At 39.4% G+C, this 15,090-nt stretch overlaps 3 protein-coding genes across 3 annotated transcripts in view; 2 read left to right on the plus strand and 1 right to left on the minus strand.

Moving 5' to 3' along the window:
* Positions 1–5,899: 5,899 nt before the first annotated feature.
* Positions 5,900–7,122, plus strand: LOC124187858 (sperm flagellar protein 1-like). The gene is made up of 3 exons (XM_046580046.1): positions 5,900–6,035; positions 6,234–6,551; positions 6,848–7,122. The coding sequence occupies exons 1-3, from the start codon at positions 5,900–5,902 to the stop codon at positions 7,120–7,122; spliced, it is 729 nt and encodes a 242-aa protein (XP_046436002.1).
* Positions 7,123–7,610: 488 nt separating this feature from the next.
* Positions 7,611–9,232, minus strand: LOC124174427 (U6 snRNA-associated Sm-like protein LSm3). The gene is made up of 3 exons (XM_046553582.1): positions 8,551–9,232; positions 8,365–8,472; positions 7,611–7,915 (listed from the first exon to the last, which is right to left on the minus strand). The coding sequence occupies exons 1-3, from the start codon at positions 8,569–8,571 to the stop codon at positions 7,733–7,735; spliced, it is 312 nt and encodes a 103-aa protein (XP_046409538.1). The 5' UTR covers positions 8,572–9,232; the 3' UTR covers positions 7,611–7,732.
* A 64-nt stretch (positions 9,233–9,296) lies between these two features.
* Positions 9,297–15,090, plus strand: part of LOC124174424 (wiskott-Aldrich syndrome protein family member 3) — a 47,136-nt gene continuing 41,342 nt past the window's right edge. Inside the window, exon 1 of the mRNA XM_046553576.1 lies at positions 9,297–9,457. The gene's annotated coding sequence lies outside the window, so the exon portion shown is untranslated. The remainder of the gene's footprint in view (positions 9,458–15,090) is intronic.

Genomic DNA, 15,090 nt, shown 5'->3' on the forward strand with positions numbered 1-15,090 from the left:
GAAACGGAAACGCAGCTTTGAAAGATAGAAGACGTCGCACGGTATTGCATTTACCAAATGGTTCAGCTTAGTCACGAGACGAGAATGTGAGACACTCGCCAAGGTTTGCTTGGCTCCGTGCTTCGTGAATTTTATATAAAGCACGGTCCCAGAAATTATTCAAAATATTGTGTGACGTATGACACGGACGCATGTTGTAACCTCTGGATGAGAGATTTTCCTGCTTCTCGCGTCTTGAGCTTTTTTTAACGAACCGCAAGCTACGCAGGCGAAATAGTTGCGATTCTAACTTACTCAAAGTGATGAAGAATCGCATTTCGAGAGAATTTCTTTTTGTCGATACGAAACTCGGTGCCGTTCGCCCAGCGGACCGGAAATGCATTTCGGAATGTGTCGGGTGCAGCGATTCAAAATCCAATATAGCGCCGATCTCTGTTTGTGCGGTAAATGCGCGGAGATAATCGGACGGTTGAAATATCGTGGTTGAACGAGGGTGCGGTTGAGGGGGGTGGGGGGGGGGGGGGGGAAGATATCGGCGATGTTGGTTGCAGGCGAGGCTGGTTTACCTAGCTCGACGTAAAGCATTCACGAAGCAATCTTTTGTCAAGATATTGTGAAAATTTTACCAGCACCTTCCTCCGGCTGAATGTTATACCTAAATATACCAAGATGCGAAAACCGCTACCGCAAGGCAGCCTCGTAAATACGTTACAAGATTGCACCGCGTGCGGAGAATTCCGCGGGGAACTGACGCCAACGCAACGGACCTTCGTGCCAAATTAATAACCGCAATTAGGCGAACGTCTGCTGAACGTTTACCCTTGAATTTATGACAGTTCCTCCCTTCGAATTCCCAAAACTGGCAGAACTCCTGGAGGAAATTCGTGCGCCCTTCTTGCAAACATCGCGACGCAGAATCTGTCGAATGAAATCGATCGAATGACGGAGGTTGAATCGGAATAACTTGATCTTTTCACGATCTACATCGACGCCTGACTTTGCAGACCAATTAATGAACCCCTGATGCGATCGAGGCAACCTGCGCTTGGTAGGGAATAATTCTTTGGAAGAAAATCTGTAGTTTCATGACCTACAGAGTGGACAAGTAAAACAAAGTGGCCTCCCTATCCAGCAAATTACCTAAAGAAATGTTCACGCCAAGTCTCGATAGCCCCTTCAGTCAGACAAATTGATTCGAGTGCAGCATGTATGTAGAAACTAGAGGTGAGATTTACCAAATTGCACCGAGGCTCGCTTAAATCAGCGAGTGTGGCGTGGTTTGAAAATCAAGTTGACCTGATTTTTCGGTCGAGCCGTGCGTTAGTTTCAATCCTGAATTACCGCGGACGGTTTTTTGAAACTCGAAATAAGCGAAGAAAAAATATTCCTAGAAACTTCGGCTGGGCTGTAATAATTTTCACATTTTTTAATTTCGGCTTCAAGAGAGAAAAGTAAGAATAAAGTAAAAAATGAGGCTAGAAAGCTGGTCGAGGGTGGAATACAGCTTCTGAGACATGCGAAAAACTCTGTCCATAAATTTTAACTTCCGATACAGGGTTTAGGCAAGTAAGGAAATGAAAATACGGTGCACGAAAAAAGTATAAGCAAACAAGAAGCAATCTTAATCAGTCGCTGGAAGTTCGGAACTTGGACTTGGGGGTTGTTTTGCAAGCCTGAGGTTCATCTATGAAAATATATTAGGGAAGAGAGACGGAAGGAAGGCCCAAATCACGGTCCGCGCTGTTATGTTCAGAGGTTACAGAAACGACTCGTGAAAAATTGCAGACCTTTCAAAGTGAGTGGTTCAGACGTATAATCGTTATCTCTCGGATTTGCACGCATATCCCCCTTTCACCTCCGTGGAAACGGGGACTTTTTCAAGAACTATGCTTTATTTGCTTCGCTGTAACTTTCCCGCCTGCCATTCCTCTCCGTTATAGTGTTTAACACGCTTACACACACACAGTTTTCATCGCTTTTCCCGCTTCCCGGCTGCCTGAGTGACGGTTCTGTTGCATCTCCAAGGATTTCGGTGAAAGTCTTGGAGCGCTACAAACACCGAGCTTCTTCGTTAAATCCGACGTTAATCCGGAAACTCTTGATTTCTGTCACAACGTTAATTAAACCGGTGAGTTTTGGAAACTGGTACAACTCGGGGGACCCGTGTGGTCGTATCACGAAGGTCAAGAACTCGGTCAGTTTGTGTGTATACCTGATTTCGAGCTTCGACGATTTAAAAAAATTTCACGTGATTTGAAAGATTTCACATGCTTTCATTGGACTTCAAATGACTTCGACAGATTCAACAAGACACTGCATGAGATTTCAGAGATTCCAAATGATTTCACAACCTTTCACGAGTAGTGTGACCAGATTTCAAGGGTGGTCAACTTTCCCTGCTGAAAAAAGTTGGTCGAATCCAATCATTGATTCAACTTTGCCAAGAGGATGGCACTTGCCGGGAAGGTGGAATGCCGACTGAGAGATGGTCCGATCGGAAGGGTCCCCGTGGAATGAGTATGGAAATTACGATGGAGTGGGAGTTTAATCACGTCATACAAGATCGCATTAATACCCAGTGGTAGGGGGGGCTTACATAAACGGTGAAGGCAACAACGCTCACGGGGCAACAACATCGCCCCCTGTACGAGCGGAATACTCAACCGGTTAGGCCCTTCCATATATTACGTCGGCAGGCGTGCCTACCCTCGTTACTTGAGACGTTGTAATTAAGACCTTGCGCCGTGGTCCGGGGCAATTGCTATTTTCACACTTGATTTAGAACCCCGAAACTTTCCGCAGCGGGACGAATGAACGGACGGACGGATGGACGGAGCATAACTGAGCTCGCGAATTATTTTGTCACCCCTTGTTTTATGGACGTCACTATAATAATCGTGTCTGCGCTTGGATATTCATCATCTGAACACACTTCGCAATTACTGTTTCCGGTTTCGCAATTCAGGCATGCGGCACTTCCCTTCGTTCGTTATGAAACCGGAAACTTCAACTCTTCTAGTAGCGATGGTCACTGACAGGCTAAATATAATCGATGCATCGATTAACGGAGTTCGAAAAAATAATCGAACACGACTTGATTGAATCGGTAAAAATTAGTCGATTACTTCGTATTTTTTTGAAACGGTGCAGTTGAAAGCAAAATTTCGTAAATTTCAATATGTAGTTCAAATAGCGGAAAATTTTTTTGATAATTTACAGTTTCATTCAAAATATTTTTCAATTTTAAATAAAAATATTCATTCATCTTTCACTTATTATATCCAATACGTGCTTAGTAAGTAAGACAATCATAATAATTGATACTCTAATCACATAAATCGATATTTATGTACTGCGTGGTTCATGGGAGTAAGAAATAAAAAACGATTGTGAGGGAAAATAATCAAGTTTGGAAAACAATCAATTGTACTCGATTGATCGGGAAAGTATAATCAATTGTTTTTGGTAATTCTTATCTCGTACCGAACCTGACATTTGATGGTATACCGCCTTACACCGTTTCAGGATAGTAAGACTTGAATTCTCAGCCTTGGAACGCGTCTATGAATAAGCTTTACTTATTCGAGATGCAAAAAAAAAGGACAGCCGTTTTGGTCACTTGTTTTTCTCGAGCAGCTTTCTCCCATTCGCAACGTTTCTCGTCTCGTATTTCTCATTTCCTACCGCCTCGCATTATGCCACAGGGTCATAAGTTGAATGAGTAACAGTTATTACAGTGGTCCATGAAATCCGAGCATTAACAGGGTGAGCTCTGCGTGTATTCGAGGAAAAGGACTCTCCGGGTAAAAAGATACAACGTCGACAGTCTCTGGCCCCCCTCAACTTTCACTAATTAAACGAACCCACCTCAGTCTGCATAATAACCATGAAAACCAAGTCGCCGGTGCTCGGCTCTCCTTCTGCGCTAAAATTAAGCGACTGGCGTAAAGACGAACCAGGGTGTTACCAGTCCCATTCGTTACCCTTACGGTTAGCCGTTCCCTCGGTGCTTCCTCACCTTTGCAAATGACCACCTCCGTATATTACAAGTCAAATGAGTACAGTACCAAGGCCTAACTAATTCCGATAGTTAATATTAATATTATACGCTGGGATTTAGCGTGGCGGAACAATGTATTACAATTTTCATCCCTCGTGCATGCGGAGATGTGAAAATTTACACTCGCGCATTGTCAACGGATTTCCAAATTCCATTCAAGGGATAACCGCGACTTGATCCTCGGCAACGTGATCCCGTCCCTTATTCTCCATTATCAACAATAAGGACAGTGGTTAATAATTCAGGGTGTCCGGTAACTGCGACTCGTAGTATTTCAGCATTGGAAACTGGTCCATCCAATTTTTTACCACGGATCGAAATCGAAGAAATTTCGTTGCACTTCGACGAGAATTGAAACTTTGTATATGGGGGGTTCCACGTCAAATCGAACGAAGAAACACGATTTTTCCCCCTTTTACTAACTTGGAGTTCGTATTGAAAGCTTCAAATCTAAATTTTTTCAGATTTTCCTGACCAAGCATTTTCCTACCACAGCTAGTCGAAAAATCAGTTATCGGCGATTTCTCATTGTGTCAAATTAACGTAGCTTCAAATTCAAATGACATGTGGAAAAAGTTTCTAGACAAAGGGTTCGCATCTCTGTATAGAATTTAAAAAAATAGTTTTGTTCGATTTTTCGTGCCTGGTTAAAGTATAGTTTTCATGAAAGATCTTCGAAAATCTTCCACAAAATAGTGCCCTAATCGAAGTGGCTAAAATTTTTACACAGCTTATCTTTTTCAATATCAACTATCGTCTATAAGTTTAGCAGCGGGCGGAAAAGTAGTTCAAAAGTTACAAGTTATAGTACTATAATAATGTGGCGGTATGAATAGTAAAAGTTATACAGTCGGTATTACGATACGAAACACATCGTTGAATTCTTACCTTGGTTGAATATGCTTCAAAAATATTGTCCGGCGGTACGGAACTCACATATCATGTCAGGAATCGTAATAAATCGTAGACTGAAGTATACTTCTCAAGAAAACGTCGTCAACTGAGGTTATAAACAACACGCGCAACAATTGAAGATCGCGCTTGAGTGCGCAGCAGTGCTACGCGCAGGATAAGCAAATAACTTGCCTCGCCGCGAAATTTGAACCGAATTCTCGCCACTGTGTGAATATTTGTTGATATATCTTCTGACCCACTGCACTGCCCACTATGAAATTTTTATACAACTTTTTGCATCGAAGAAGGCACGCTGTGTACAAATTGCAGCCCATTAAATTCGCGCATTTTTTTTTCAATGCTAAGTTGAGTTTCAAAGTTAAAACGATTAGATTGTGTACCAGAAAAATGTTGAGCCTATCAGCGACTCAAATTATTCCGAAGCAAGCTGAATTCTTCGGAAGAAAATTCGCGATTTAAAATTTTTATAAATAAATATCAAATCGAAGAATAGATAGGAAAGAACAAAGTCAAAAGGATGAAATCGTTAAATAGATCATAGTTATAAGAATTTCCAGGTCACAGGTAAAATTAAAGGATAGATCCTCGATTTTTTCAGGAAGTCAGATTCTGGACACCCTCAAGATGTTTTTCGCACAGTTCCAGCTCCTAGAATACCACGGTATGAAAATAGTCATAATTCGTGGGTTTATTGTTTTCCCTTCCTCCTTTGTGTACGTGAAAACATTCAGCTGTCACAACGATAAATTTCTGACTGCGATGTAGAAGGAAAGAGGAAAGCATTAAAAAAAAAAACAATTATTTTACGATTAAATTGAGCAAAAAAATTGATACACATGTGTGATGCTGATGTCGACTGTAGGATTTGTTTCAATTAAATTCGGATTAGAGGGGCATCGAACCGTTGATTGAGAGGAAAGAATCATGTCTACAACAAATTCTATAAGCGACGGTGGTAACATCGTAGAAGGAGAAGCCGTGGAAGAAATCTACGCTTGGATAGACCAAATTCAGTTCTCCAGACCAAAGAGAAACATAGCGCGTGATTTCTCAGACGCTGGTGTGTATATTAATAGTGGAACATGGAAACATGTGTTGTACACACATGTGATCGTTTCATGATAGTTTTGTAAATCTGTTAGCTATCCAAACTCCAAAAGTAATACCGTCGTTAATTTTGCACACAGGCTATAGTGTGATAAATGATTACAAGGATTTTCACTGACAAAAAACTCCTTCTTTGCCGATGTAAATTTAGTTTTGATGGCTGAATTGTTGAAGAAGTATTATCCTCGTTACGTTGACGTTCACAACTACATCGCCGGCAGTAGCATCGCAAAGAAAATTGATAACTGGGCTACGTTGAACCGAAAGGTTTTATCGAAACTTGATATGAAACTGAGCAAGGAAGTTATCGGTCAATTGGCCAACTCTCAGCAAGGTGTAATTGAAAAGGTTTTGAGCAGTTTGAGAGCGAAGATACTGAAGGATTGCAATGCCGACAGAGATTCCCTGTATTTTGATCACGAAGAAAATGGCAGAGGTGGTAAGAACGGAGACGCTGATAGACTGGGAGGTAGAACAGACTGGATATCGCAAGCATAACTTTTCAGGCCTCGCAAAATTGCAACTTAGTTCAATCATCGAACCGCGAATTGAACCAAATTGCATGGTCTGATAAAAATATGATTTTAAATTCAAACTTTCAATTTTTTCAATCAATTATCTACTGAACAACAATACTTTTTAATACTTTTCACCCATGCATCTGCGTAATCAAGATTTTTACACTTGAGGTGACGTTTGTTCAAACTTTAAAAAAAATAGACAAACGATTTGGAGAAATATCTAATTTAACAATTTGTTATATAGAGACGGTGAGATCTTTGCTCAATCCAGATGAGATTGCGAACAGGACTGTTCCTCGTCAGGTTTTTACAAAACTGAAAACGGAGCTACAAGAGAAGAACGAAACGATACATAGTCTGAACCACAAAGTCTCGCATCTTGAAAGTTTGATGAAGCTAAAAGATCAGAGAATTTCCGATTTGACGGCGCAAATAATAAACCCACAAGAGTCATCGATCAGTAGTAAATCACATCTCTTAGGCTCTGGCTTACCAAAAAGTCGGAACAGCAAAGTGTAGGCTGATACCCTACAAGTTTGTATAGAGTCTGTTGAATTCATGTCTACAAATCGCTGTAATATGATAATCTACTTGTAGTTTGCGGGATTTCATTGAGAAATATACTATCGAACTTGCAAATTATATCTTACGGTATTAGAATCAAGTAACTGCACCAGGCAACAATGAATTCATTCAATCTGCATGTAACATTTCGAAACTAAAAGCATTTTGCCTCATGAATTATTTACTCCAATTGTGTGTAATGTGAGCTAATATATTTTGCGTTTTAAATAATCGTGAATAATTTGATGTTCGTATTGAATGAGGAGTCGACAAGTAGCAAGTGAGTGATATTCCTAATTTTTTAAATCAATTTCATTGCTTCATAAAATTAGACTGAAGTAGATTGAATTTTGGCTGATAATCAGTTAAGCTTCAGCATAATACAACAATTTTTTAATATCTGTTTCGAAAGAAGGACAGCGTGCCTAAGTTTTTTTCCATTCTTCACGTTTTCATACACAAAGTTCATTTTATTTGCATCAATTATTGCCTGTAATAGTAGCATAAGCTTATCCAGTGATTATTTGTTTTTAAATTATTTTAGAGTTAATTACGTCAGTAGGGATTAGATTGGCGCCCTCATGCTTGGCGGAGATACCAGAATGACACCGTCGCCACGAACAAACAACATTGGAATATTTCTTTTAGTCGTTCTGTAAACTTCCTCGTAGGTTTCTTCGTCTATCTCAACGGTTGTTACAGTTTCCTCTGCCTCCCCCAGAACCATATTTAAATGTTGATCATAGGCCTGAAATTAAAATGATTAACCACCATTTGTTCAATGAATCAATTCTCATTTAAATAGATCGTAGGTCAGGTAATTGTAACAAAATATGAGTTATTGTTTACTTAAAATTTCCAATATTGGGAGCATTGCTGACATTCTATCTTATGTTGTGAAGAAATAGAATGTGGATCACAAAATTTTATCACAATAATGCAACTTGTTTGATTTGTATTATTTGACGAGGACCGATGGCTCTTGATAATAACGATTGTCACTAACTTTATGTTAGCAAATTGTTATAACTTAATAAGAATAATAATACTGCAAATAGCAACTATTATTCTGCTCGCCTAACTGAAGTGCCGCTGTTATCTATCAATCAGTGTTAAAGAATCGCACTCCTAATAAGCGCTTGGTATGCATCGACACAGTACTAATTTGACAAAATAAGATTCCTAAAACAGAATTACGTGTAGTCTTCCTCTGAGTTCCCTTTCGTTTCTCATTTTGACGTAAATTCGCTCATCCAAGCTGAGTCTGATTAGATCTAACGGTTCCTTAACGTTGATGGCAGGAACCTGTATTGAAGACCGACAAAATTTTAGGTTAGTTGAGGTTAGGGATTGAATTATCTTAACAAAAATAAAATGCGTTACCTGCTCTGCATCATCGGCCATGACGTGTTAATAGTCCCGTCACAAATTACAATGAAAATTTTGACTCATCAATTATTTTCTGAAAACTAACAAACGTCACTTTACGACGCGACAGAAATTTAACCGACTTCGTTCAGCTTCGTTTCACTAACAATTGAATATCGATCTCGATCAAAACCTCGATTGTAGCCGACCTATGAATTCACTCGCGCTCAACACTCGAAGAACGGTAATGTCGGTGTTGACCTTACATACTTATCCAGCCCGGACATGAGGCGTCGATTTAAATCTGAATACTTTATTCTTTAACGTTGCCGCAAAGTTAAAAAATAAGGCACCCAGATCTTTAGAATCCTTTGCCAAAACCATCGCATTACCGGTTTTGAGAAGAAACAAATGAATTCTTGTCGATACTCCCAACTCAAATATTATCAGCGTCCCCCTTTCGGCGACCTAACCTAATATTGAAGTCATAAAAACTGCCAACGGTGCAACTTCTCTATAGTTATACACACCGGACTAATTCCAAGGGCAATTTTTGCTTCCAATTGCGCGTACACCAATTGCCGTCGAGTTTCTGCTAGAACGGACCAATCAGCTACTCGGTTAGCCGAAACAGACGAACCTCGGAAATAAACTGCAGACGCGCATCTCCTCGATACGTATGTCCGTGTTCGAGTAGTAAGTAGTTCGCAATGTGACCACCTCGTCGAGGCGGCGAGCGGCGCTCGAGTAGCAGAATCGAGTCGGTCGTGTCACTGGCAAGTGAGTAACGCCATTTTCTGTGTTTGCGGATAGATATTACGGGCGATAAAGTGACACATTAGGTGTATCGGAGGTTAATTTGTCGGGTGTTTCGAGTGTCGGTGAAATGTTTGGATACCTGGAAAGACGCGGAGCAGATATGGTGAGTGATATAGACGTCAGCCCGACAATAAATGCCTGACATCTTGCCACCGTCTGATGTTGGCCGCAGGTTCGAGCTGGGATGGGTCGTTCGGAGTATCGCACGGTATCATGTGATTGTTGTTTGACAGCACGCTCCAAGGGTCGCTCCTTGCCTTTCCGAACCTCCCATCAAAGTTACGCGCCGTTGTGATTAAACCGATCAATTTTACGCCCCGCCAATGGCCGTGGCGCTGAACCTTGTCACGGGAAAAGGTCGAGGGCGGCACATGGCAGTTGGGGCGCCGGCTATGCGGGGGGTGGTTTTCTTTTGTATCCAAAAACCGACTCTAACTCGGAACGGTGAGAATCCCGCCTCAATAAATTGCTCCCAGCAGAGTGTAGGAACGCAAACGGCGATGTATCAGGACTAATGTCCAAACGGCAATCGACACATATTAATTATTGGTATCTCAGTTTGTCAACCGGAACTAGCGTGAGATCTAACTTCGGATAGATAACTGAATACACGCTCGTCGAGCGTCTCTTGTTCGTTGCTGGAGAAGCGTAACTCAAAACTCTTGTGTAATCTTAATCTTCCTACTCGTTCGAATTCCTCATTAGATTCGTCGATTTTCATATGTTTCTTGAGGTCGGAAGAACATTCCTTCACAGAGTAGAATGCTAAGGTAAATAATGATCCGCCTTTCTTTTCCGGCTATAACTGCACCGGCATAACTCGTGACAAAACGTGTGTAACTTGTGTCGGGTGGACTCAGCTTGCGGCTCGACAAACATCAACTGCATTACATAATCCACTTTTACATCCGCGCTACGAAACGAACTTACAACCGCTGTTCTTGTTTGGCTTTGTACGATTCTCACGCCGCGTTACAAAAGCTCGGACAATCGATTCTCGGATTTCAGTTGCGCGTAACAATTAGTTTCCGAGTAAGCGATTCGAATTCCTGCATCAAGAATCTCGGAATTTACACCTGAATACACGCTACACACGTGCTGCGACAACTGGCGCAGGTATTTGATTATTCCGTATGATTATACGCCGCATTCGCTTATTCACCACACGCACCGCTACTTACCTGCTATGCCTGAATGGTGAATAATAACGGAGGTGCGTAATACAGTCGGCAAAAAGCGCATCATCACTTATCTCGGCTCGGTTCGTCAATAAAATATGCATGTGTGTACATACGGCGCGTAAAAGCGAGAGCGAAACCCGAAGTATAAAGAGCGCCAACGGGACTGATAAGATAAGATACTTGCCCAGAGCGACGATGATATCTCGTATTTCACTCTGTCTCTCTTCGTTTAATTCAAATTCAGGGTTCGTACGCACAGAGAAAACTGGAAAAACTGGCAAAAGTCAGGGAATTCTGTAAATTTACGATACTGGAATTTGTGTCTTTAAAAAATGTCCTTAGCACGTTTTGATAGGGCCGCATAAATGGAGCTGTAAGTGTTACGTTGATTGAATAAAAAAAAGTATAATATTACTTGTTTGTAACCAATGCTTTCTTCTGATTTTCTTTTCTTTCATTCGTTTCTAAAAAAATTAGAGCCTGTAGTTAGGAAATAGATTTGAGTATAAAGTTGACAGTTCAACGATGTTAAAGGTAATGTTATTTATTGAAAAATTTGCCGCTTTTAAGTGATTTATCAGTGAGAAACTCGTATTTATTTGGCTGGAATACCTGGAACAATTGGGACGAACCAAACCTGATATCATATTTATTCCGATGGTAAAATTTTTTCCTGTATCCAGGTATCCGTTGTTGACCATTCGGCGCCTGCGCGTTCACCTTGAACGAACCGATTGCGAGGGAGTCGAAATTGACTCCCAGGTTCATCACTGCCTGCTGGTCAATCCCGGATTATGTGTACCTCTCCAATTCCATCAGGCAAAATTCCCGGTCAGCTTGATTTTTGACGATTAACAGATTGCCGGAGTAATCGTCGTCCGTCAAGTTAAAAACTATCGTTACAATTTAATAGAATAGAATTGTCCGAAATTCAATCAGCCCTGCTTATATTTTCCTTTCCTTCTTTTTTCTTTCCGTCGCAAAGTTAACTTCAGTTTATTTCAGAATCCGGAAATAGTGATTTTCTCCTGCACCGATTCGTTACATGTGTACATCATTAATTGTCAGCTAGGTTGATAAGAGCTGATCTTTTGGCCATTGCGTAATTCTAATTCTTTTCTACGAAACGAACGATTTTTTTTTACCACGACAAATTTGTCGAATATTCTCCAAATCAGGCTGCATGGTGTTAAATAATTGATGAAAAAACTTGTTTGGCCAATTCTTTACACACCAATTTGTCACTTTCACACGTCACAGACACGCGCGTGTACGATTACAATTAACGACACACTGCAGAGATACAAAAACTTTTGACTCGTTAGACATACGTAAACAGGTAGCAGAGTTCTCGAACATGCATTTGAATAATTAAGCGATTAGTCTCGAGTGTTATTGACTCAAGATAGGCACTGCCGTCGTACCCACGTGTAGTCTACAAACTGTACGCGTATTCATTAACGATAAGCTGTTCTATTTCTGTTAAAAAAATGCAGCTATGCTTCTCAGCTTCGAACTGAGATTGTTCGTTAATTTTCAGGACCTTATTATTATACTATGCGACAATGTTGTCGTTGATTTTTTTCTTTTTCTCAATTTTTCGCACGCGATCGGTTCTTCCAGATTTATAAACTTTCAAAATTACGTGATTTTGAAACAGAGAAAAACTTTTGATCAATTTTTTTTGTCTCGGGAATAGATCTTTGTATCGATCGTTTTGGATCCAACTTCTTGAAGAGTAAAGACTGTTCGTAATTTAGTTTCCTTTTACTACCGGCATATTGGGGTCAGCTGTATTATCTGCATGAATATTTTATGAACTGCATATAGAAAAATTTATGTATAGTAGCGGATGCCCGCGTGGTAAATATGTTTTCATTTGATAAAATGATTCGTTATCTGCATTATATACTATATTATACTCCAGTCATAGATTCACAGAGCGCTAAAACTTTTCCACCAGTATCGATTATGAAAACTTCACAAAAATTATCTGTAATCAGTATGTATTTAAAAAAAAAAAAAAAAAACCACCAACAACATTCATTTTTCGGACATCTGGTTGAAAATTTTACTAACAAATTACCTACGAACTGTGCGCATTGACGTCACGACGCATCCGCTTTGCGTTTAAGATACTTTCGTAGTGATACGAAGATGTTTAATAAACTCGAAGCGATTATCTTGACAAATTGAGAAAGATTCTTTTTCTTTACTTTTTCTCGCAGGACGTTTAATTCTTTATCGCAAACTCTACGGCGCTACGAATAATTTATCGTTTACAAGGGGTTAGCGTGACAGCGTGTACATAATTCGCGACAACCCGGCCATGTCTTAATTGCTAATCAGCAACGAGGTGTGACACGAAAGCCTCGCGTGATGATTTAATTATCTTCTTCAAACACCGAGTCTTCGTTACTCGTGTAACCCGTGTGTTATTATTTTTCAGTTTACCAATTAATATCGAATAAACTTCAGCTTGAATTGCATAAATTTTACCCAACCAAATTAAAGAGCGTTGCATATAGATATTCATTATATATACTCATGTCGCGTGTCTTAGGTAAATCTGGAACTTTTTTAACTGCCTCTTGTATCGTCCTTTTTTACGTGTCACTTGTACATCATCGTTCTCGTCAGCATTGATTCTTCATTGTACAACGTCCGGAAAGAAACTAGACCGTAATGTAATTTTTATACGATCTACTATTTTTCACTCTTCTTCGTTGTGGTAAGATTACTTTTCACAAGACGTTACGAAAATGCGTTTATTTACTTTTATAATATCAAATTTAACCCTTTGAGTCACACATTGTTGTGCTGAGTCGACTTTTGTAACACGACAGTATTCTATGATTTTTGGAGCCGCTGATTACGAACCTGAAATCAGATTTTGAAAATTCGAAAAAAGATAGTGGGTCCAATATGGCGGGCGAAAGATTCGAATTTGATCAAACTCGGTCAAAAAACTCTATGCTGGGGTTTTCGGGGTCGCTCATTGGATACGCCGTAATAAATTTTGAAAATCCGATTTCAGATTCGCAATCAGCGACCCCAAAAACTTATAATTTATGTAAAACATGTATATATACATATATGTGTAGAGGGGTAACTTTCTAGGAAATGAATTATTTCTTCAATTTTCACGACTTTTTTCAATGTATTTGTTTGTAACAATAATAACTTATATTATATCGCGATAATTACTCTCGAGTATTGAAAACCTATATTAGTACAGCATCAAAAATAGCAAAAAACTGCAAAAAAATATGTTTTCAAAGTTCTCTAAATATACAAAAAAATTTATATAAAATAGGTGGCAAGAATACTTGCCACTGTGACTCAAAGGGTTAAAAGAGTCAACGGGTCAATTTCCGAATGAAGATATGAAAGGAAAGTTATATATATATACCCGCCTTATATACTCGCAATTTTTATTTTATTTTTTCTCTTTAGTATACAAAACAAGTCCTTAAAAGCGTTCTTGACCGTCGTATAAATGTCGAAGCAAATATGTTCTCACTGAACAACACTTCACATTGCACGGGTATCACGTAAGGAACAATAGCTATTAAAGTTCTGGCATTCCTCTTTAATAAAATATAATTACAGTGTAGGACGTTTGCGTAGGTATAACGTAATAAAGACGATAGTCTTTAACTCACGCATTAGCCTGTATGCAATAATAATCGAAAAATTGCTACTGCAAAATGTGAGTAACACAGAATCGTCCAAGTTTCATCATATCGAAAAGTTAGTAACGTTATCGTAACGATTCACGCTGCTGAAGAAAAATCGTTATTTCGCGATTTTCGGAACTGTTTGAAATTCGGTAAACCGTAATAAAACAAAACGCATTCATATATCTAAATATTAGGTCCTTAAAAATCATTGCACAGATAAGAAAATAGGAATTTTTACCCGATGTTTTGTTACGATAACGTTACCAACTTCAGCATCGTAAAGATTCCGCGCTTTACTAGACAGTATCGATTATAACCACGGTTTCAAGCCGCAGCGGACAGACATATAAATTAATGCAGAAACTCGAGCTGCGGTCAGTTTGTACGCTTCAACATGCACACTGCACAGGTATACTGAGGAAAACTTGATTTCTTCTAGTAATCAGTAAATTCTCGTAAAATGGGTTGTGATTTTTACGGCTTGACGGTGTAAATATTCTTGAAACGACAAGAAAATTTTCTACAAGTAACGTTTTAGCGTGATTATGATTGTCGGTGCTAGATTCTCTGATTATTGCAACATTGAATCTGTTTTTTTTTTTTTTTGTATATTTCTTCCGTTAAACAAGCTCTTATCGTTAATAATTTATTATTGCTCGAAAATATGTCAAGAATTTAATTATTGCCATTAAATGAAAAAGAATATTAACACACGCTAGAATCTTCTTTTCTTGTTACAGCTTGAAAACTGATTTTCGTTTTTTGTTTATGATGAAAAATGATATGTAACAACAGCTGAAAATCTCTAGCTCGGTAAAACAGCGATTTAAATTCGCCCTCAAAATAAACGTTGAATCGCAATAGTAGGTTCG

The sequence above is a fragment of the Neodiprion fabricii genome, chromosome 1, assembly GCF_021155785.1.
Source record: "Neodiprion fabricii isolate iyNeoFabr1 chromosome 1, iyNeoFabr1.1, whole genome shotgun sequence".
NCBI lineage: Eukaryota > Metazoa > Arthropoda > Insecta > Hymenoptera > Diprionidae > Neodiprion > Neodiprion fabricii.

Excerpts from the sequence above, each read along its gene's own strand:
- LOC124187858 (XM_046580046.1), top strand. The coding sequence starts at position 5,900 with ATGTCTACAACAAATTCTATAAGCGACGGTGGTAACATCGTAGAAGGA. Across the intron at positions 6,036-6,233 it reads GCGTGATTTCTCAGACGCTG|TTTTGATGGCTGAATTGTTG; the intron begins GTGTGTATATTA and ends ATGTAAATTTAG. Across the intron at positions 6,552-6,847 it reads AGACGCTGATAGACTGGGAG|AGACGGTGAGATCTTTGCTC; the intron begins GTAGAACAGACT and ends TTTGTTATATAG.
- LOC124174427 (XM_046553582.1), bottom strand. The coding sequence starts at position 8,571 with ATGGCCGATGATGCAGAGCAG. Across the intron at positions 8,473-8,550 it reads TGGCCGATGATGCAGAGCAG|GTTCCTGCCATCAACGTTAA; the intron begins GTAACGCATTTT and ends TCTTCAATACAG. Across the intron at positions 7,916-8,364 it reads AACTCAGAGGAAGACTACAC|GCCTATGATCAACATTTAAA; the intron begins GTAATTCTGTTT and ends TTTTAATTTCAG.